The 24974-nt window shown below is 36.2% G+C and overlaps 1 protein-coding gene across 2 annotated transcripts in view; it reads right to left on the bottom strand.

The window, feature by feature from the left end:
* Positions 1 to 24974, bottom strand: part of VWA8 (von Willebrand factor A domain containing 8) — a 183203-nt gene that overhangs the window by 26048 nt on the left and 132181 nt on the right. For both annotated transcript variants that reach the window (XM_066176231.1, XM_066176232.1), the window contains exons 35-38: positions 24378 to 24579; positions 17847 to 17928; positions 15663 to 15867; positions 434 to 542 (exon numbers count right to left, since the gene is read on the bottom strand). In XM_066176231.1, the coding sequence (XP_066032328.1) occupies positions 434 to 542; positions 15663 to 15867; positions 17847 to 17928; positions 24378 to 24579 (598 nt within the window). The remainder of the gene's footprint in view (positions 1 to 433; positions 543 to 15662; positions 15868 to 17846; positions 17929 to 24377; positions 24580 to 24974) is intronic.

Here is a 24974-nt window from a genome sequence, read left to right as displayed (position 1 = left end):
TTGGAATTCGTTGGTTTACACTGCTTCCAAATCACTTTATCTAGTGATTACTATCATGACCTATTAGGAGGTACTTTGCCTGTCCTGTGTACATCTTGCCTACACTAACTAATTTTTTGCAGCTGCAGGGATATCTAAGAGAATGGCAAATGAATCAGTCTAGTTTCTGTGGCTGCAAGCTTCTTGTTCTCTGTATGGCCAATAAAAAGAAACAAAAAATATATAATTGAAGAAGAGATCTACTACATACAGTTTAAGTTAGACATTGCAAATACTTCTTTTCTCTTTTACTGGCAATAAAGCAACCCTGTATTGGGTAAAACAGCTCTCAGCAGAGGACAGCTCGGTATAAAAGTATTTTTGACTGGCACAGCATCTCCCTTAGATATCTGTCAATGATGCATTAAAAACAAAACAAAAAACAATGAAAAACCTGTTCCACCAGCCCACATATTTCCACCAACATGTGGCATGTTGTCTGGATCTACTTTTCCATGTTTGGGGGAGCTGACATCCAAACCACTTTCCCTCTCAATGGTTATCTGTAAAAGAGAGGAAGAGAGATTTAAGTATCTCTTATAGTAAAGAAAACACCCTAACAATCAAAAAATAACATAGCAGGTGTGCTGAGTAGCTGTAGGACCAGCATTAGTTCAATTAATGCAACATAGCCCCTCAGAACAACACAGAGTAAAACAGGGCTCCTGAGTGGCACATTAGACCCACACCCAAATTAAGACTACTGCCACATCTGAACCCCTCTGCATTCTGTTCATACCCACTAGAACCATACTAGAAATTGCTTCCTGATAACTGCCCAACATAACTCAAAATCCCCCTGCAGACAGAATCACCTGCAGTTCAAACACTTCTCAGAGTATTTATTGTATATCCACAGCACTGCACTTCCATTTACACATTTCATGTGCACCCAACTTCAGTCTCACGTTCCCTATTGATGGGTAGATTAATGTTCCTTTCATGAACAGGGACTAAAGAGATGAGACTGGACAGCAAATGGCCAGTTCAAATGACAGGCTCACGCAATCCTTAACGTTGCTTACTGGACCAGAGAAGTTCTCCTGTGCTGGGTTTCCTAGACCTGTCTGCTGACGGCACTTTCGCTGCTGATTCACGGCACAGCTGAACCCCCGACAGCTGCCAGATGGTCAGGGCTGAGTCACTTTAGGCTGGGGCTGGATTTAAGTGGGTGATTGAAGGCAAAAATACTCCTTCCCGTTATGAACTCTGAGTCACGTAGTAAATCAGTGAATCATGTGTGAACTGCCCCTTAATAATCTTCTATAATTTAGTACCGCTTTATGTTTCTTTTCAACAAAACCCAGTGACTGGGATGGAAAATTAATGTCTCTAACCACTTAAAATTAACTTTCTTCTTATCTGCCATAATACATTTAATTCTCCAATGAATTTATGTGTCTCAATAACTACAATTTATTGCCTTCTCAGAAGTTCGCTGGCATTATCAGGGTTTTCACTGTAGAGCAGCTTAATCCTTGAATTCACTGTCTTGCAGACTCACCGCTGATATGAATTCCACACATGTTTTTGAACTGAAAACATGTGCTCTAACAACACTGCCCTGGCAGCTATTCAAAACATCATTTTCTTTCCCTTTACAGAATTTATATCAATTCAAAGAGGTACAATACATCCTCTGTGAACCATGTCATTAGTGTAAAATCAAGATCTAATCTGATAAATTACATCCATTTAACATTTGTATAGGGAGAAACATGCAACCACAACAGCATGTTACCCTTAGGGTTATATACGTTTTTGGTTCAAGAGATTTCCTCCAAAATAAACCATTCCTTTTTGGCATAACTGGTGGATTTAGAAACTATCAGAAACATTGGTTAACAAAAATTGCTGAATTTAGTTTAAAACAAAATTATAAAACCCAAATGATAGTTTCAGCCTCATGAAATAAAACACAATATTATTCTATAGTGAAAAACATGAAATTAGGCAAAAAATTTTACATGTTCATGCTTACATACTCTTTATAGAAAAATCCTTTTGTAAAAGAAAGCTCTATGAAACAAACATGACTATAACCAGTGATGCAATGTCGTATTCTATTTTTGTCAAGTTTTTCCATTGAAAAATTCCACTAAACATTTTGAAATACAAGCATGCTTTAAATCTTCGGTGAAAAGGTCTGTAGACAAAAGAGCTTTGTTGCTCATATATCTTTCTCAAGTATATGTTGTTCACAAATAGTGTTTTTAGTACAAATGCACTAGACAAATTTCTAATATAAACTTATTTTACAACAGTATTGATCTGATTAGATCTGAATAAAGTAGGTATTTGTAACTTTGAAATGGCATGTGGTTAATAGAAAATCTTCTACCTTATAGTGATTTTTTTGCTTTCTCTTCTTAAAGGACACCAAACATCCAACATTTAATTTCTGTTAAAACTTTGAATAAAAACTGATTGAGAAAGAAGAAACAAGGGCTACAATTTATCATAGCTTAAGAATGTGAGTTCTTCACTATTTTTCTTGTTATGTATAGTTAAAAGCTAAATGAATAACATAATTAAAAAATCAATGATACTGGAATGGAACACCACCATTGGTGTAAATGTAGTGTGTAAAAGATGTGTAAGTGTCATACCAGTGAACTGCAGCAGTTTCATCTACTTTTCTTTTAAGGATCATCTATGCAGACAAAAGGTAGTAGAATTTTGCTAAGTCTGAACACTTCAACAACCAATTTTTATTAGCATCGGTTTGCAGGGGGAATTATTTTTCAAATTTACCGTATACTTGAAAACTGCATTATATTAGCACACCACAGAATCCTCTAAAGAGAACCTTCTGGATATACTTTCCTGGTTTTTCTTTGGCTCTTAGATAATTATCCCTTTAGTGACTTGTCAGACTTTTCTCCTTCCCATTCCCATATCTATGGAAGGTAATTTTACAAGTTTCAAGGTAATTTTACAACCAACAACTTGTCTCTATTCTGAAAGCATCTCTGTAAACTAGAAGTTCGACTACCAAATACCTATATTAGAATTGAAGATACATTTTACAAATAAATAAACAGTAAATCAATGAGCCTTGACATGAAATCAGAGGGAGGATAAGGAAAAGACTGAAGAGAAAAACTTTTGGACAATGATACATTCTTCAGCATGACAAATATAAAGAGAAGGAAGAGCCATAGGTAGAGTCACCCCATTGAGGACTGGAGAAATTCTTGACATTAGAAACTATTGGAAAGGTAGATTTAAGGGTCAGAATTCAAAACTGGATGGATTCCAAAACCTGAGAAACTGAAGAACACCCAGCAGAAAATAACTAGTTTGTCTGGAATGAGAAGGAAGACAAGAAAAACAAGTGCTAAAAGCAGAGAAGGGATTTAAGCAAACCTAAAATCCACAGTAGCTCTGCCAGGCTTGTCTGACTGCAATTTCTACAATGAGTTTTTTACTACTGTTATGATGGGTATTTTTCAAATATATAAATTATCTCCTTGCTTAAAAGTTGACCTGTCCCCTCCTGAATACATTCCACTTGACTCTAATTGCAAGACTTCTATGAACTTTGTTTCTTTCAACAAATTTTGATTAACCACTCCTTCTTGAGAGAAATCTGTGCTCTTCCCAGCTAAACATGCACTGAAAGGCTCTATTCATTACTGCATCATTGTGCAGATTCCATACTGCCTGGTGTGTGTATTATGGCTTTGTGAAACAACACATAAATTCAGTCTTGAAGCCTTGAGCTCCAGCTATGAAGCACAGGTCAGAGTAGAATAGTTGGAAGAACTGGATTTTTCCCTCTGAAATTTCTTTTTGATTTCCAAAAGAACCACTATTTCCAAAAGACTCAAGGCACACATGTTTCAATTGTAAATTATCTAAACTTGTTTATACATATTGGTGATTCACAGTCAGTGTGAAAGCACTTTTCCACTCCCTGTTTGAGCAGGTTTTCTTCAAAGTCTCCATCACAGAAGAAGCACAACTGCCATCCTCTCCTGGAATATATGATTCTTATTTTATTCTCTGTAGAGTCCTAATTGTCAGTAATCATCAATGATCTTAGTCACTGGTTCAAGTATTTTTGTTCTCTCATTTTCTTTCTATATTCTCAGGCACTTATAGCAATAGGTAATGGGACTTTGTGATGCAGGCTCTGTAGGTCTTCCAAATTCAATGAAACAAACAAAAATTCTGTGTGAGAAGAATATGAACAGTTCAGGTCAGAAAGATGCCAAAGGAATGTGCTTTTTCTTAAGAGGCATTGGCATGAAAGAGTGCTGAAGAAAAAGGAAAATTAAGAAACAACCACAAATACCATGACTCATTAATGCTTTGACTTAATTTTGTGGTCCTGCCTCTTACACATCCATTAACTCTTGGCAGTAAGGGTAGCCAGGCAAGAATAGAACTAAACACTGATTTTACATTCAGTGAGAGATATGTGGTATCTGAACAACTTGCTCTAGATCAGTTCCTTCTGAAAAATATGAATGTATGCCCAAATGGTTTTACATGGCTACACTTTTTTTTTTTTTTTTCCCCCTGACAACACTGGGATTTTAAGAGCAAACTGCATAGGGAAAACTGACACAAACATACTCAGTTTGGAAACTAAGTTATCTTATCATCCTTCATAAAGAAGGTAAAGAAGCTCAGAGAAGTCCATTACATGATTTACCGCACTCAACAACATGGTGAAACCAGGTGTTCCACATCTGTGCCATATTTATGCGAACAGCCATTAAACACATACCAATCTGTAATAGTGGCCACTGTGAAGATGAGTCAAAGGCTGGAAGTTTTGTCTAGACTTCGGCTGGTCAGGCAAACTATGATATATTGTGTACTAAACAAATCTTAACTATTTTGGAAGTGGATCTAAAACCACATTCATGCCAGTTAAGTGAATGTGGGATTGAATTCTTTTGAATTCTGATGTGAAATCATCTAATTAAATAATGTTAACCCCTGGAGAGTAAAGAAACGCTGGCATACTTTGGACACTTTTATAATTCCTCAGTTAGAGACAGAGGCTGTATTTGCTGGGGATCACACAGTTGACCCAGATACACTGTGCGTTGCCCCTACAAGACACTGTCACAGCTATGGGAAGAAAAGAACTTGCATGAACCCATTAGAAAATAACCCACAATGAAAGCATGGGAATTATGAAGATAGATGCTTAAATACTCTATTATTAAAATCATTGATGTCCCACACATATCCATATTTCATTCTAATTCTGAGTTATTTTAACAATACAGTACTTGCCTTTCGGAGTTCAGAAATAATTTTCTTATAATGTATTGTGTGAAAAATCTTTCTGGCTCTCTGAGTAAAGCTGACCAAAAGCATTATCAAATTCAACTTCAGCTGATTTTGTACATGTGGCTTTAACGACATTTTAGCACACAGTAATCCTAATCCTACATTGTAGCAACTGAGAAGAAAAAAAAAACCCTTCAAAAAGAAGAGTCACCAGTCAGAGAGTCCCAAGCAGCACAACTGTGCACTTCCGTATCTTAGCAAGGACTACACAAAGTACATCTGCATTGAATGTATATCAATAGCTCTATTATTAACATGTTTATAATAGTATCCAATGAAATGAGTAAAAACCACTTAGCAAAGTCAACTGAAATGAATGTTTCAGTAGGTCTACTATTCAGTCATTCATGTTTCAGAGTATTAACAACATTTCCTGAAGTATTTTAAGCCATACATCAGCTCTTCATTCTTCAAGTCTGCTACAAGTAACTAAAGACTAAAATTCTTCAAGTTGTATTCATTGTGGAGACATGGAAAGAGAGGGAATTTAATCTCCTCCTGTCTTGTCCCACTTGAAATTTTATTTATTCCTGGCAGGTTTATGCAAGAGGTTGAGCCAACAGCTTTTACTGTCCAAACCTCCATTTACAGTTGTGTAAAAAACTGACTCCCTAAAACAGAACATGGGGCCAGAACATGTAGTCAGACTTAGCTGCTGGCAGAAAGAGAACTCATGGTTACAGGTTAGGAAATACCTTTTAGAATTTGTAAGCAGAAGTCAGACAAACTTGAAAATACTTCTAGCTTTGAATAGAAAAGTAATTATCGAGTGACAGCTTCCAGTAAAATGTGAAGGGCTTTTTCCTTAATGCCTACTGGGATGCAACCCAGATGCAGTTAATTTTTTTTGGTTGTAGATATTCCTGCCCTGTAACTGACACTGCAACACTGCAAATCCGCCAGAGAGTGGATGGTCTTTTAATACAGCAGCTTACTTTTGTATCCTGACAGGGTTAACCTCATTAAAATTCCTGAAGGGCGCAGGAGGTGTCAGTGCTTCCCATCCAGGACTGCTTGCCAGAAAGTTCCTTTGTGAGGCTCACAGCAACAAAAGCAAGTTTCTGCCACAGGAATGGCAAAGAAACTCTGGTTTCCAATGGGGTTGAGCTGCCTCATGTACAGGGGAAGAGACCTTTCACCTCTTAGCTTTATTTATCTCTGGCCCTGACAGGGTGAACTCATATCTAATTCTCTCACATAAAATGCAATGCTTATTTTAATACTCCAGGTACAAAAAGGTGGAAAAACCAGAAAAACCCACTTTGATTCCAGGTTAACATCCTGCAGGCATAAAGGGATGAAATTTTTACTTTAAAAAACAGTCTATATTTCCATTCTTCAAACCTCCCCAGATCATGTATTTCTTATCCTTTTGGGAATGTTTAAGCAGAGCTGGGCATTCCTTGCAGGCTTTTACACCTTCATAATAGAAATAAATGGAATTCCTCTTTGTTGCATGTGGTGACAAGGAATCAACCTCTCTACCAAGCCCTTTTAAGCATTCAGTGGATCATTCCACATACAACACATTTACTAAAGATGCAACCAGCATGATTTCATTTTTATACAACTGAAAAAATGCATACAAATTATACAAGCAAACAGGGACACAGCTGCAGTATTTACAGCTGTAAAGAATATTTATGGAGAAAAATCTTTAAAAAGAAGATTTTAGGGTGGCCAAATATTGTTTTCACGAGCACTTAATCTACTATTAGTAATAGTACTGCATTACTGTTTGTTTCTTCCTGTTAACCAGAAGAAAATAGGGAAAAGAATGTGTGCACTAAGGTTTGAGGTAGAATACAATTAGTACAATTCAGGTGCTTACTTCAGTTTAAATTAAGAAGGCATGCATTAGCTTAATTAGTTGCATGATTACACAGTCCTGGAAAGTAGGCAGATGTAGGCTGGCAAGATCCCATTCTTCATTTACTTTTTTATCATAAAGGAAAGAACTCTTTCAAGATCCAAATTAGAAGATATCCACTCTTATCGTAACATAGCTGAGATGTGGAGGGAAAGAGTTAATCTGGTATTTTGCTTTTTCATTAACATAAAACATATTAAACAGGGCAGTTTCTAGTCAGTGAAGACTATGGGCTACTTTTCATAGAAGGCACTAAATTATTGCCGAAAAATATTAGTTATGTGAATATTAATCCACTAGAAACACTATAAAGTTTAAGTATCTTGCTTTCTTTATTAGTGCTGTAGACAAAGATTGAGCATGCATTAGAAAAATATTGCAGGAAAAGAAGGGAAAACTTTGTAGATTTTTGCCTTTGGGTGATTTGGGAGATGGTAATTTCTTTATCAAAATCAGTACAAGACCTGCTTTCAGTCTCATACATTATTATGAAAAAAGATTGACTTTGACTGTAACAAAACACAACTGTACTCCATGCGAAAAATGCATTAAGCAATCCATCCCACAGTGGCACAAAGGATTAGGAAATGTATTCCATGGAATGCAGAATGTATTTCTGCAGATGTGGAAAAGACTGATGTTTCCCTGAAACAAAATAATTGCTTTTCTTTTATTCCTGAGCTTCTCCAACCTTAAACCCTCACTATTATCCTAGGCTGCATTTAACAGGTCACAAGAACATACCTTCCTCTAACACACTCTTTATCAGCAGCATGAACATATGCATTACATTCTCAAAGAGCAAAGAAGCTCCACATCAGGCAGATCCCAGGCTAACCTGCCTGTTCCATTGTGGTTTTGCACTCTACCATAAAACTGATTCTACTAAAGAGAGACAGAAAACTTTTTATAATCTGCTTACACAAACTAGAGAGAGAAAGGCATACACAGGCAAAACCCCCTCCAATGGCTGCTATTATGTTCACTTGTACCGTATCATGTACAGCTTTTTCCCATGTACTAAAAATTAGTATCATAATTTCTGTTCACAACAACAGCACAAAATTGAGTCCTAAGTGATTTTTCCACAGAAAAGATATTCAGTCTTAGATAAGACAATAAAAATGTGTGAAACGCATTGTTTCTTCAATTGCATCCTGAAATGAATAAACCATTTATTGCACTGCAGTATAAAACTTTTAATATGTTCTCTTTTTTTAAATTTGACTCCATTTTGATTTTCTATATTGTTTGTAAAACTTTGCAAGAGTTCAAACTGAACTAATGAAGCTTCATGCATAGTCTGACTCCTATGAACATTTAATTCCAAAAGTAGCATTTAAAATTCATGCAGGCATTAAGCTTTTGTCTTGAATACCAGAATTGTTAAAAGCATCATAACTTTGATGGCGCTTTAGAAAAGTGAATCTGGATGGGGAAGAGGTGGAGATTTGGAGTGAAATTTATAAAAAGCTGTATCTGGCTTGCAAATGAAGTTTATATACACCAACTAAAAAAACCAAACCACTGTACAAAATGCTGCTGTGGGCTCTTTTTTGAACTAAATGCTGTCACTTGAAGAACCAACTCAGAAACTCTGCCCAGCAGATGCATTAAGGTATTTTGCCCACAAAATGCACCGTACAGCTTAAAAGCTGGAAAACTAAATTAAGTAATAAGAGAAAGTAATACATTTATTTCATCTAATGTAATTTGTTATGTAAACACCTATGTAAAGTCTATTTTCCTCTCATTATTTAAAATTCCCTAGTCAATTCTAATAAACTATATATATAAGGTCATAACCTTTTTAGTATTTTAAACCGCTATGAAATAGTACCAGAGAAGACAGATAATGTCTACCTTGGTTATTTATTGTGACTACTACACACCTCCAAGATCAATGAACTCAGAAAACACTGAATTTGGCTTCTTCTGGAGTACTGTGAATAATCAACAGCTAGAAAGTGGGATAAGTGAACACATTATGTCAGTTTGGAATGGTCCAGTCTGAAGACCATAAGGTAAAAAGAAAGTTGAAAAAAAGTACATGTGGAAGGAGAAAAGCCTGATTTTCTGTATACCTCAGACCTTGTCAATGCTGTCCTTAAGAATCAGAGGCAGAAGTTATTTAATATTGTTTTCTTTTCTAAAGGAAAGTCTCTTATAATTTGCATTACTGTAACATATCAGATTATTTAAATTTTCCCTGTGTTTGTTCTTTCACTAATCAGGGAACCACTTTCATAAAGGCATAATTATTAGTATGCATTTGACTTGCTGAGGCAACAGGATTTCACTGGACTTAGGAGCTCCAACCTTTATGTCAGCAATGAGCGCTGCTGCAGACTTTGAGATCTTCAAGGCGGTGTGTTGTGGTAATAATATTTTCTCCCATGAGAACTTTGGGCTTCCACAGGAAGGTCAGAGGAAGAAAAGGGAGCTTTGTTAGATCGGTCTGCTCTAATAGAAAGTCAAGGTTACTTCCCTCCTGTTCTTGGCCTGTCTGCTCTAATTAGACTGGAAGACCTCTCTCTAGGAAAGTGAATGTATTTTAGACATGTTTGTACAGTGGCTCTAACAAGGCCCTCACTCAAGCTGGGGAAATTTATAGAAAAGGTATCTGACAGAGAATCAATGATCTTTACCTGAGCCACTTTATCCCATAAATACTTTAAGAGAGATGAATCTATTTAGATCTGCGAGTTAGCAGCTTTCCAGTCTCATACTTTCCCATACTCAGATGCCATCATTCAAGGGCTGCTACACAGCTGCTAGTCCTCATTTGAATAACTTATATAGTCCAGGAAGAGGTTACAGACCTAAGCTGTGGATTTGGGGCTCATGGATCTCAGAACTGGAAATGCTATCAAACTGTATCTTGCAATCCACCTATTGACTAAATAACTCTGTTATCTGCAGTGTTTCAAGATTTTCAGGATCCTGTGCAGGTCTGCAGAATGCCATCATATGGTTGTTCCAAACTTACAGAAACTCTCCATTGTATGTATTTCTCATAATTTATGGGGCTTGCACCGACAGTATTTTAAAAGCTAGGGAAACCACTGTTATTAGCCTACTGATGCCCTCGTGTGGTCAGAAAGACTGCTTGGTGCAAAGTAGAAAATAGAGAACGGGAGGGTGGTGGGGAGAAGAACCGGCCACTCTTGCTGAAGGTCATGCTTTTATCTCGGTTAAAGAACTGCAGCATTGATCAGTTCAGTCTTACCTTCAGCAAAAAGCTGGATTTTTGTTACATTTTAAAGTACAATGTCACTTTTTAAAAAGGGAGAAACACCCCAAACTATCAGTATAGACTGAAGTAGATTCAGCAAACAGAAGCAAATTGGAATCACTGAAACACCTGAATGAATTATTCTTTAGATAAACATCCAACCTAAAAAATTAGATTTCATCAGGTGAACTCACATTAACCTGAACTTTAAAGTACAGCTTCAGAAAATAAGAAAAGAAAAAAAGGATGTATTCAATTAAAAAAAAAAATCACTTAAGGGGTGAATACTTCATGTACAGTTCTACATGATTAGCTGCATGGAATACAAATGGAATAAATGAGACTATTCAAGAAAGGGAATAAGACAATCATTATCCAAATCGACTTTCAATGCTTGCTTATTATGAAATACAATCCCTGTGGGACTGGCTACATGCAAAGTTATGACGATCTCTTCAGGTAATTCTAATTCAAGACAGCCAATGTCTAGGTATGACAATTGGGAAAAAAAATGAGAATGTGTGTGCGTGCACACAAATATATACATCTACCTGTGTGTGAATACATAAGATAAACACACTCAGCTACATTTGCACATCCCTCACCTAATTTAATGTCATTCTTTTAACTTTAACAGTAAATGTGAGATTTTTGGCATTATGAATACTCGGGAGTGTACTCAACTTTGACTCAAGTTCAACCTTTATGTCAGGGGAAGTCATGAAAGCAAACTGAGGAAAAAATAGGAGAAAATGTTTCCAGGCTGATCCTCTTCTTTGGAAGGGCCTGGTTTCATACTAAGGTGTATCTTACACACTTCCTTTGGACTGACACACCTATAAAGAAGCATATCATTTTTTAAGCCGAGTGCTGCCCATCAGTCTTTAGACTAGAGAGCTGGGATGATGTAGGTGTTGTATTATTCAGGTTCTACACAGCACGTGCACTTGCTCATGGGTAAATGTATTTTATCTATTTTTAAACAGCTGGTGCCCACTCAATTCACATGTGCTACATGTTTGCTCTGCTCAGTCCTACACTATGTGATCTTGACATCATATTGGCTGAACCTGAACCATCTAGGAAACTCACCTGAGTTTCCTAGAGTTATAGAAGACATAACCTGAGTCAAACGTTTCAGCATTTTAAGTTTCTGAGGAAAAGAACACATTACACAGAATACTTATGTTACAGTGGGGTTCTGTCACAGGCCTAAGAGAAATAAGCAATATCCATCCTTGAAGAAGAAGTGTACTGTAGAACAAGCAGGCCTTGACCTTTAAGATCTGGTATGTACCAGGAAATTGTGACCCTGATTTAGGACAGCAGAAAGACAGGAAAATGGGAAGAAGTCTCTTTTTCTTCCTTGCTAACTATTCACTTAGATGTAAATACAAATTAATTTCCAACTAAGTACATGAATGCTTATGAGAAAGGCTTCCTATACTGAAAATGAGAGCGAACAGTCCATAGGAAATCAAAATAGTTACAATCACAACTACTTAATTCATTAGGCCTTTATATATAACCACAAACGGAGGCCACTGCTGCAGTTTCTGAAACCCATCTCATGCATGTAGGAGACAATACAAATACTGCAGATTCAACAAATTCATTAAAAAACAGACACAAAAAATCCCCCACCCAAATAAACGCCTAAAAAGTCTTAGTTCGCAAGAATTATTATTATTTTTTTTTAATCAATCAGATCACTTCTTTGGACAATCCTAGTATTGAAATTACAGGACTATCCTCAGCTTCAGGAAAGGAAATGACTATCCTCAGCTTCAGGATGTCACTTTGCATGGTGATATTACTGAGATAAAGACTATACCTGGATTTCAAAAAATGTTGTGAATTCCATTTTGAGTTCAGACACATATTAGCATAAACTAGATGACAAAGCTTTTGCAATTTTTGACTAAGTCTATTTTTATGCACTCTACAGGTTCGGATATGTTCTGGGGCTTTTGAAAACAATGGCATTCTGAGTACACAGCATGAAACACCTTGGACAACAACCTACAGCAGGATAACATTGAGTGGAGTGAATACAGAACTAAACGTTTTTTGCTAATAGTAACAGATAAATGCTTTAACATCTACGGAAATACCTCTAAATGATGCACCTTTTAATTATTTTTATCCAAGCACTGTATTTTATCTAAATGAGACATACCACTAAATAATGCTTACTGAAAGACAATATTTGAACTAAATCAGAATGTAATCAGTGCTGTTCTATTTAATTTCCATCAATAACCCTTGGATGAAGTAAATAACACAAACATATCAATGTTTGCCTATTGCCATGAAACTTTTAGGGCCAGATTTTTAAAATAAATTGTCTTTCAAATTCTCTTCAGGTATTGATAATGAAATGACCTTTTTGTCAGAGACACCAAACAGTGAAAAAGCTCAATGACTTTTGGAGTAGAGGTCACTGCTGTAGAAAATACAGAATTTTGTTTATATTTTGTATTTTAGACACTACAATTTAATAATTTCAGAATACTGTAGTATTATTTTGAGTTTAAAACTTCAATAAATGACAAAAAATTCTGACCAGCCTGTATAAATGCAAGCTTATATGTAAACACATACCATATTTTGATAAACTAATTTGGTAGCCTCAAGACTTCAGCAGTTTGAACTCTGCTGAGTATGTCAACAATACAAAACAAATGTTGTCTGTTTTGAAGATTGCCACAAATTATATCAAGGGAGCCTAATTACTGATTACAAGTGGAACAGCTGTTTGTTTTCCTCTTTCATTGCCTATGTATATCCAGCCTCCTTCTCAGAGCTAACATGTTTGTGAAAGCAAAAATGCAGCCCTAGAAGACAGTACCAACAGTTCCAACTGAAGCCTGGTTGAAGATTTGATTCCAATTCTTTGAAATTATATTTATATTGAAAGCCCTCTAATTCTTTTTTCTCTAAAGGGTCAGGAAGATTCAAAGAATTTGTGTGTGTTTCTGCAGGTCAGTGGTTCCCAACCATATAGACAGGTCTTGGATTGGTCTAAGAACATCACCATGAAGGGATAATAAGCTTTGGTAAGCCTGTGGCAGTTCTGTGGGATGCAACAATGGCAGTTTTAAGGGAAGGGGAAAATGGAGGTGGGTGGGTGATATGTGGAACACTGACAATTCTCTTGAAGTGAGTCTCTGCTACAAGATGATTGGGAATGATGAGTTTAGTCAAAGAACTAGAGAAACCTCATTAGACTCGAAGTTACGTAACATGAGCATGCACACAAAACATTACACAAGAGGAGATAATTTTCATACACTTGAATGAACAAATCAATACATGGCTGCAAAACATGTCAATTTTTGCAAAAACAGGTATTAGGACATATTTAGCTGCAGCATTCTTAGCAAAGTAATTGTCCCTGGATCAGGAGACATGTTCTTGCTATGCTCAATTTAACAGGGAAGATACATGAATATGTTTTTAAAGTCATAGGATCCTTTCATTTCCAGAAATGAATGCCTTAATAAAGTACTGCTTTATTTAAGGTGAAGGCCATCATAGCCAATTAGCAAAATACAGAGTTTACACAGCAAGTAAATATCTATTATGTTACTGGAGATTACATAAAATTAAAGACCAAATTTTTTTCTTATTCCTCTACGCCTTTGTAAACAAAGCTTCTTAGGTCTCGTTGTCTTTCCATTCAAAGCAAAGCAAAAAAGTAAAGCAGGGAAACAGAAGTTAGTGATAGTGATGCAAATCAGAAGATCACATAGGAGGCTTTGTTCCAGCCCTTTACCACAAATCAAAGGGCATGTTATTTCAGTTCTGACAAACCACTGGTTTGACACAGGGAAAAAGAAAGATATTCTAAGGAGACTTTACCCTGGAGTGTGCCCAGAAGTGAGGCAGGCTGTCAGTGGAGAGAAACTGTACAGCAGATTTTGAAAACTGCCTTGTGACTGTGGGAAAACTTCTTGGCCTTCTTAAAAATGGCTACTTGAGATTTCTAGTTACATGAGGTAAATTTTCTAATGGCATGTACTTTCCAAGCCAGTATTGTCTAATAATTTGTTGGCTATTATTGACAATATAGTAATATTGTCGAATCAAATAACAAGTTCTTAAAAAAAATAAAAAATGAAAAAGGAGAAAGGAAAAAATAACTATTAAAACTGGTCAAACTCCCTGGGCTGGTGTAAACCATCTATATCTGACCATAAGGTGGTGCTAGTGCTACTGCACTGGCAATGAACATGGCACTGGCAAAGCCACAAGTGTGGAGCACCAAGGTGCTACTGGATAACAGTTTCCTTTTCTCATGACTTTATGAATGGCATTTGCTGAGGTCCAGTAACATGAACACTTCAGTTCTTGCCCAAGTCTCTGTAACACAAGAACATCTTGTAGAAAGGGAGCTAAGAGCGGGAAAAGAAATAAAAGATGTTTTGGCCCAATGTTCATTCACAAAAAACCCCAACCAAAACCAGAGAGAGATCTAATAAAGAATAGACTCATTCTTCTTTCTCATTCTAATAAAAGATGCAACTGAATGGTCCTGAATGTTCCCTCTGTGTTGCAATGGTTCTCACACATACTAGCCAGTACATTAACACTCGTTTATACATACACATATACATGCACATAGACCATACATGTATATGCTGTGTATTTTCAGCATCTACCTAAACATTCCTCATTAGAACATGGCTGCATGGAGATCCTAGCAACTCTGCTCAGCTGGGAAAATTATAAGATTAGTCAAAGGCTCTACTGTGAATTCAAGGTGTTTTTCATCTAGGTTTCAAGTTTCTTTTTCAAAGTAAAACCCCTATTTTTTTTTTCCCAAGAATTCGAACTCTGAAAAAGTATATCATTTTCTTAAAAATTAATTTCATTGTTGTACATTCTGCAAGTTGCAGTTAAAAAATCCGTAGGAGATAAAGAATTTATTTGCATTTAATTGCACTGGAATTTGGCAAAAATACAAACAGTGTAAGACAAAGAGTCTGTCAGTAACCATAATTACAGCAGTTATAAAATGTTTTTAAATTAAACTACTGTGCCTCTTTTTTTCAGGAAAGAAGTCTATCAAATTTTTCTCACAGGTGCACTTCTACTTCACAATGTTTTTCAACACAGCTCTCCCTCAACCCTTTTCCCAGCTGAAAACTCATCCGTAGCTCATTTTGTTAGGTTTTCCAGTTCGGCTTTGTGAAGTCCTACCTGCACAGGACGACCATCTTCCTGGCCAATCATGTTCCTCCAATCCTGCAGTGACTGCTCGAGGCTTTCCAGCCCAGTCTCCCAAAGCCTCACACCTCCTCCCATGTCCACAGTAACCAAACCTACTTTGCCCAGTGGTGCCAGCAGGGCATCAGCATCTGAGATCTTAGAGAGCCAAGAAGTATATGGAGAGAGAGACTGTGACCTGAAAAACAAGAATTAATGTGATTTTTCTTGAGGTTGCAATTAAAACGGGGATGGATATTTCTGCAATTAAGGTGACAATTATATGAAATTACATCCTCATTTCATGAGAAACTGTAACTAAGCCCTGGGAAGCCACTATTTCATTTGAAACTTTACACCTACTGAAACTGGACATAACCAAAAGACACCTGACTGTATCAGAAGCGGTATAAAAGACCAGGCTGAAAGGCACTACGCTGCCAAAACCACTGCTGTAGTTTAGATACTCTGCTGTATCTGATCTATCTAAAAGTAGTCCATCTTTAGGAAAAAAAACCCAAACTATTAAGAATTTAAAAAAAAATGTAAAAAGATGCTACGGAAAAATATAAAACTAAAAAAGAAATAGAGAGAACATGATCTAAGCACTGAGGAAAATATGTTTCCATCAGCTTAGAGTAACACCTTTCTCTAGTGCTTTAATAAAATACTAAGATTTAAACACTCATTTAACGATGACACAGCTTTATGTACAGAGAATTGTAGCACTTTTTTAAACAGTCAGCTTGCTGACAAAAATTTACTGCTGAAAGACAGGGCCTAATAAGTAGATAATATGAAGAGAAATTTAGACAATGTAGGGAAGAATCTATGTGTTTTTCGGTACTGTTAATTGCATGCATAAATGACTTGGCAACTTGAACTAATGGCAAAATTAAAAATTTTCAAAAATATAAGAAGGAGCAATACATGTTTCTACCTATGACTGAAACCACCATGTACTAACTCAACTGAAAGAGTTATCTCAGCGTTTGACTGGGCTAACTTTGCCAGAAAGAAGAAAGGTTGTTAGATTTTAACAGAGAACTATTCTTATATATATATGATGAAAACTTACTTTGCTTATCAGTTCTAAATGGAGAACATTTTTAAATCTGGATTAAACTTCTGCTCAGATCCATATACAGCTTAAATCCTAGTGCTATCTTAAGGGTCCTAATGTTGAAATATGTCTTTGCAATTTCTGTTATTTCCTGTAAAATCCTAGTGAAAAATAAAGTGATTCCTTACTATTTTTATGGTAATGTCTTTAATTTTTGAATGACTAAGATGTATGCCAATGGACCAATTATAAATGGTGAACAGTGCAAAAATAATTCTCTATTAATTAAACTTTTCCCAGATTATTCATGAACCAGGATGAATTTAAATGAAAATAAGCACTGTCAAAATCAATATCAAGTGAACAGAATGATTAAAAAATTTCTTTGTATGTTTCATACATGTGCTATTCAAATATGCAAAGTGGAGAGAGTGCCATTTAAAACAAAAATGTTTACTATTATTACTACAATAGAAAATGGCAATTTGGTACTAAAACATATCTTGATACAATATTTGCAAATACTCTCTACAGCTGTGAGAGAGATCTTAAAACCAAACAGAAGCCATAGAATCTGGCTATTTTAATTCATCATACAAGATACTTGTGTATCATACAAGATACTTGGGAATTAATACTTTCCAAAGGGAGAATCACAGAAGAGCTCAAGTTATTTTCTAAGTGAATTTTATATAGGACCAGAACTTGATTCCCAGTTTCCTAACACCTAGTACTGAATCATTTTGCCTGTCTTTCTCAGATCTTAAGGATAGGGAAAAAGGAAAAGAAAACAAAGACTGCAAATGATAATGAAAGAGGGTGAATAAAGTGGATGGAAGAGGGGGAAGGAACAAAGGTAATGAAAATCAGAAGACAAAGCTACCTGTCATATTTACTAATTAATTGCTACACTTTCACTGGCATTACCTAGTAAAAACAGATAAATAATATTGACAAAAATATACTGCAATGTTTGCAGAATTTTACACTAGGTATGAATTAGTCTTACTTTCCACATCAAAAGAAATATATGCTTATCCTGAAGTAATAATAGACACTAAACTCTCTTTGCTCTTCTCTAAGATGACAGTGCTCTAATCAATAAAATCAGTTACCTAGGAATTGCAATGTATTTGATTTTCTTTGAATTAAGATCTGTTACTTCCAAGTATCCAGCAGCTGGTGGAGGAGTGACATCTGAAAACAAACAAACATGTTATTTTCCAGCTGCATGATTAACTGGTTATTGCATTTGCATTTAGCAGATTAAATTTAAACATTTTATTATACAGTACCTGTCAGAAAATGATAAGCTTTCATAGTCAATTCAGGAATATATACCTTGCAAATAAGGAATAGTTTTATTATTACAATAGTGAGTAATCAGACAGTCACAGTCAGAAAAGAACAATGTATTTGTATGGCAAATGTCAAAATTACACACAAATATAGCTCTGCTCACAAAAGCACTATTCAAACATTACTGCAATCCTTAACTCACTGCTTTGATCTGTCACTGAAGATAGTGTCAGTTGTATATCTGACTTTAAAAGCATATTGAGGAACATTTCAAAACATTGTGTTTATGACTTCCACTTGAAAATATCTCAGTAATACTAACCTAAACACTGTTCCCTGAAATTGAACCACATTTTTTGGAGGCAGATCCTCAATATCCAAAGATTTTATAACTTATAGGCCCTAGACTATCAAGCATTAAATATTTTATTTATGGACAGTTTAATGAATACACCTATTATAAGGTCCTTCCCTCAGAAATAAATTTGTGTTTATGTGCCTACACTGGCTTTTGCCAACTTATGAGTACACCGTGCCTGGGCTCAGAAGTGGCTTCCAGCTAGGAGCTGACTTTCATCTGTGTGGAGTAAATTGAAGCAGTTCTTCAGAAAAGAAACCACAAGACTGAATCCCACTGCCCAGTATGGGTACAAAATGGATGAAAGCAAGTTTAGATTTTCCTCTGAAACAACTACCTTTCACCTCCTTGAAAGACGGAGTCTGACCTTACCTGTAGAAGTGTTGATGCTCACATAGAGCACACAGAGAAATGACCAGTAAGATCAGCAGCATAAGGAGATCTAATATTCAAAGGACCACACAGAACAACTCACAGCAGCACTTTATGCATATCCAGTGTATTTATATATTGATAGTATACATGCCTACTGCAGCATATCTACTAACTTTACTCACCTTCATAAAAATGGGAATATCAAATGCATCAGAAACAGGGGGAAAAGGTCTGGAAAAATGCAGGTTTGTGGGCCAAAGACCACTTTTGGTTTCCCCTAGATTTTGTTACTGTTTTAAACTGTGCTCTCTCTCTCTTTTGTTAGTAATGAAGAATAAGATACACATTAAAAAAATCTGATGAAGATCTAGAACAAGGGCAGACACTGAACTAGAAAGGGTAAAACTTTGGGATAGGAATTAAAAATTAAGTTAATAAATTAGAGAAAAAATACAAATCAAACAAAGACAATATAAAGACAAAGGATTGTAGAGTAGGAAGTGGACAAAAAGGTAATCAAATGTTAAAATGCTATACAAGAACTGCTGGCTAGGCCCCAGAACTGCAGCCAAAAATCTTGACAATGAAACATGAACATCAGACATGAACAAGTGCAGTTCCTCTCTTGCCAAAGCCTGACTGAGAAGAACAGCTATGGACCACTCCAGACATCAAACTTTGAGGAAAACAGACACAATATTTAGTTCTGGGCTCCTCTGGAGCTTCTGGAACGGGTCCAGAGGAGGGCTATGAAGATGATGAGATTGGAGCAAACCTCTTATGAGGAAAGGCTGAGGGACCAGGGCCTGCTCAGCCTCAAGAAAAGAAAACTGAGAAAGGACCTCACCAATGTCTGTCAGTATCTAAAGGGAGGGTGTTAGAGGATGGACCAGGCTTTGCTCTGTGGTGCCAAGCAATAGGACAAGAGGCAACAGATAGAAAATGATGCACAGAAAGTTGCACCTGAACATGAGGAAAATCTCCTTTACTGTGATGATGACCAAGCACTGGAACTGGATGTCCAGAGAGGTTGTATAGTTTCCTTCCCTGGAGAGGAACTGTTTGGACACAATCCTGAATAACATACTCTAGAGGACCCCGCTGAGCAGGGAGATTGGATCAGATGACCTCAAGTGGTCCCTTCCAACCTTACCCATTCTGTGATTCTGTGACATGAAATAGTCCTGAAGATGACAAAGTGGTCAGAACAGATAAATGGACAAATAAGGACAAGTGCAAGATTTTTTTTCTTTTGTCTAAACAGAGGGGTTTTTTTTTAAAAAAAAAAAAAACACATCCAATCCTATTGAGAAGTTTGTTATGAAGAGAGCAATATTATCCTGAGTGAGTGAAGGTGACATGAAGTATTCAGTTTTGTTTAGAGAAAGAAAAGATGGATATCCTAAAAGCTTTTCTTATACAAGGAGAATGAAGCAATGCAATAGACCAATTGTTTGAAAAACATCAATTAAGAAGAGACTACACATGTCATCCAGTCCCAATATAAACAGGTGGACCAAATGATGTGTCAAGGCTATTTTGGTAACATTGTGTGTTACACTGCATGTTGTTCCAGTTAATGTCATACTCACAGAGATACACATTCAGTAATAGGCTGTTATTTTATGTTCATCTATATAGAAAGTGCTGAGAATCCAAGTAAATATTTGATCTCAAGTAGTCCCTCATCTCTACAGTCTTGTTTTTAGAATAAACATTAATTCTTCTTTGCTGGATGTTGCCATGATCTCTTCTCTGTGTTTATATTTTGTGTCCATACATCTATTTGCCATACATCTATCTCTTTGGGGAAATTATTACTTGTTGTAATTTCTTTTCAAGTATAACTATAATTTGGTTTACAGTTCCAATAAAATATATAGGCAATTATTTCTTTGCTTATTGTTCCTGGAATAGCTTCAGTAATACATATTGGAGTATGCTAGAGTTTGGCTGAGTACTTTGAATTATTAATAGAAATGGAAGGCCGTATGCCAGAACTGACCATTTGTCCAAGAAGATGAGAAAGAAAATCTGATAGATATGGAAACAAAATCAAAAATATAGAACAACTTCTCAAAGGCAAAAGAAGACAATAGTGCAAGAACTTCAAGGGACTGATACATACTTGATTTCACATAGCAGGATACCTTTGCTTCACTTTACCATCTCCCAGGGAAGGACACAACTTCCATAGGTAAGTAACTACAGGTTTCCAATCCAGAAACAATGGAGCCCCATTAGAAATAAGCAACACTGAATTTCAAGGGACCATGACTGTTAAGCAGCAATTGGTAGCAGTTAAATGTGTATTCAATCAAATATTCTGTCAATTAGTGAGACTGAGAGGCAAACTCCAAAAGAAATAACAGCCCAGCAGAGAGTGTTGCAAGAACAGAATCTCAAATGGGCCTCATAAGGGCTAGTACCTTATTATCTCACCTTCCAAGTGAGCACAAAGACACATGCTTCTCTTTTTCACTTGGAAATATTTTTGATTTGTACCATAATAAGGGCAATACTAGGTTCCTCTAATCCAGTATCCTGTCACCAAGAGTAGTTAGATGCTTGAAACGTGTAAAAACAAACAAGTGCACTATGGTATTTTCCTCAAGTCACCAACCAGTTCCAATCTAGGGGCTTCTTAAACTGAATGTGGTGTCTATATTTTTATATCTATGTATTTAGTTAACTTTCCAGGAGTTTGTCCAGATTTCTTTTGGATCCACATTTCAGCATTCCCAACATCCTTTGGGAAGTGGTTTCACAGGTCAGTACTCTATGAAGAACTACATCTTGTTCATTTTGATGAAGTTCCTAATGGCTTCATTAGCTGCTCCCCAACTCTGGCACTGAGTGCAAAATGGTTGTTTTTTTCCACATCTTCATGCCATACATGTTTTTGTAGAACTCTACCGTAAGTCCCTTTCCTGATCTTGTCTTCATACACTGGAGGGTTGACCAATGCAATCTTGCACATCCTTGTTGTCTTTTTCTGAACTTATCTCAGTTCAGCCTTCTCCAACCTTGAGATGAAGACCAAAACTGAACAGTGTTATGGACACGTGGATTTGTACAACAGCACGAAGAAGTTCCCTGCTTTTTCTGTTTCTTCCATAGTAATTTTTAACATCTGATTTGCTTTTTTCAAGTGTTACTGAGCTATCAAGTTGAACTAAGCTAGCAGTTGAATTCCTATCTTAATGAAACCATCTATCGTGAAAGCAAAATAACGTTTCTAAGACGTTCTCATGATCCCCATCTTTTTTTGATGCAGAATTAGGATATTTTTCTTCCTCCACATACTCATCTATACTGAATTTCACCTGTATTTCTATTGCATTCAGAATTGTAGATCTTCTTGTAATTCTTCATGCTAAATCCTTCCTACCATGAATAATAACCACTATTATCAGCAGTGTTACCTTAGTACAAATTTATTTTAAATTTTTTTTTTTTGTGACATGCTGGGGAGCACAGGTCACCAGAGGATTTTCCTCATAGCTCCTCCTTCACTAGAAAATCCAGCAATTAACTGATAAATGGAAATATCTTGAAAAAGTCCTGAAAAAGGTTATGGTACAGAAACCCAAGAATCTTGCTCAGGTCCTATTTAATCAAAACAGTAAGGTTATATTAAATATGGCTCAGTTAAAATTAGTCTTCACAATTCATAAATTAAAACATCACTCCAAAAAGAAAAATCAATGATAATGATCTTCAAGGCATGAAATCTTTCAACTTGAATGGCCATAAAACGCTGTATAAACCTCACACAATTTTCTATACATTTAAAGCTATCAATCCTTATTGATAAATACATTTTGTCAGAGCTGAGAAAGAAAATTAAACTGCTTAGTCAGACAGAAGCCAATTCTCAGACTGATAATATGCTCAGGTTACTGGTATCCTGGACTCATGAAGAATGTCCCCTGGTTTTTAATCATAATAAACTAGCAATACAAGGTGTTACATAGCACAGCAACTTAAAAGGCTTTTAAAAATAGCAGTCAAGATCTCAATTTAGGTATCATTTGGAAGGACTGAGGGAAGATACCTCCCTTACTCCCAAATTACTAAACTGATTTTAACAAAAGCTCAGAAGATTTACCTTCTAAAACATCTACTTCAGATTCAGATTTTTTTTTTCTGTGAAGGCCTGAAAAAAAGAGTGACCCAGTCTGACCCTTCTGCAGTTTATAAAGTATGAGAAGATTACAGCCTGAAGTTGTATAATTAGTTCCAAGATTCTAACTCCAACTAATTTTATTAAGTTTAATCTTTTTAAGAGGTAATCTTTCCTTCAGTTACAAAAGAAGGTAACTGAAGTTTTCTGCCTTGTTGATATCCGTCACTTAGCTTCTTTAGTCAAGTAAATGTTTTATCCTCTTGGTAATAAAAAGAATTTCTCTACATAGGGAAGTTGATGGGTGTTAAATGAGGACAGGCAGATTAGATCATTCATTCTGTTTGAGTTAATTTGGAATAAAATGTTTATTCTGGGACAGAGAGTTCACACAGAGATCAAATCAGGAATAGCTTCTTGTGCTGATGAAATCAAGCTATTCTACCAAACACAAATATTTTGGGCATTTTCTCTTTTGATAGTAAACTTTGGAGATTTCTAAAGGTAATTTTAATGCAAAACTCACAAACACTGTTATTTAACACTAATTGGTATATTTTCAGTTATTGGCTGAAGAAGCTAAAGTTATAATGATAACAGAAAGCTTGGCATGGCAGCACAAAAATGCCTGATGATCTGTAGTCTACACCTGCTTTATTAACGTCAGAATAGAGGACGGTTTTGCTGCATGTGAATGTCACTCATGCAACATTCTCTTGGACAGGAGAAGAACTAAATAGTCTGGGTTCTTCAGTTTAGAGAGAAGGAAGGAGTGACTGAAGGTGATGGTTAAGGTGAATGCAGAATTGTTACTCACCCAAGCCTACAATGCTAGAAAAGGAGGACCTGATAAACCTGGTAAGAGATCAGTATATCACAAAAGATCATGAACTTGTGAGCTTGCTGTGGAGGTGCACAGGTTCAAAGAGGCACCAGATAAACTTGTGGACAATAGGTCCATAAAAGGAGATCTAAAGACTGAGGCAGGGATGTCCTCTGCAACATCCCCAGCAAAACAAGTGCAAATATTGAGAAAGTGTGAAGAGAAAGACAAAGAAGCAGACAGCCTCACATGCATTCCCAAAATAACCTCTCCTATTGTTCCTGCTGGGGATAGAATTCTGAGTTAGTCATACAACAGGTTTATCACTGCATCTCTGTGTGACACTGAGCAGAAGCTAGAAATACTGGTGAAGGCCAATTGCTGAACTGGAATGGCCATATTCTATTACTGGCTTTCCTCTGCAGAGAGAGGGAAATCCCATCTACTGAGATATCTACAGCAGACACCCTGTTAATTCCTGAGAAGTAAAATTTAGCATGCTAATATGATTCCAATTAATTTTAAAACTATGTGCAACTGCACTCATTCCTTCTCAAATACCTGCTCTGTGACTATTTAAGAACATTCTGGAAAAATTAATGAGTGATAGCAGATTGCAAAACAAAAAACAAGTGTGTTGCAGCACAAGTATATGAACCTCTTACCTTTTGGGTAAATGTCTTTCAGAGGCACATCTCCAGGTGCTAAAATTCGGACTATTTGATTAGAAGCCAATAAAGTAACACAATTGGTTTGTTTTGCAGCTCCTGTTTTCCTCTGGGCTCCATAATAAAATGGATCAGAAGGAGAAGCACGTTTGTGACTCAGAGAGGAGTTTCTTTTCCAGCTATACACTTCACTGGGAGACTGCAAAAGAGAAGGTGCCGACTGAAGAAAACATTACTATTATTAAATCTAAGAACAAACACTTCTTGATAAGTTCCACTTCTTATGTAATTTCAAATCAAATGTAGCAATTGTGGTTGCTTCTGATGCTACCACATGACAAAGAATGGCCCGGATTATTTTGTCATCAAAAACTCCTGCAGGGGTGAAAACCAACAAACCATCTACGTGAGTTTTAGGCATCAGGATGCTCTGAAGATCTGAAGTTGAATCATCTTCTTTTTTTTTGAACCAGGAACCAAAAGCATTGAAATAACCTAATTTGGAATCGAACTGTTAGATTTCTACTAATATAGATAAACGCAAACAGGTATTTCATTAATAAATTCGATGTTAAGCAATAAGACTGGGACTTA

This window comes from Chamaea fasciata, unplaced genomic scaffold (genome assembly GCF_029207755.1).
Source record: "Chamaea fasciata isolate MVZ Bird 193981 ecotype frontalis unplaced genomic scaffold, bChaFas1.0.hap1 SCAF_2, whole genome shotgun sequence".
In the NCBI taxonomy this organism is placed as follows: Eukaryota; Metazoa; Chordata; class Aves; order Passeriformes; family Sylviidae; genus Chamaea; species Chamaea fasciata.
This window is presented reverse-complemented; position numbering and strand designations above follow the sequence as displayed.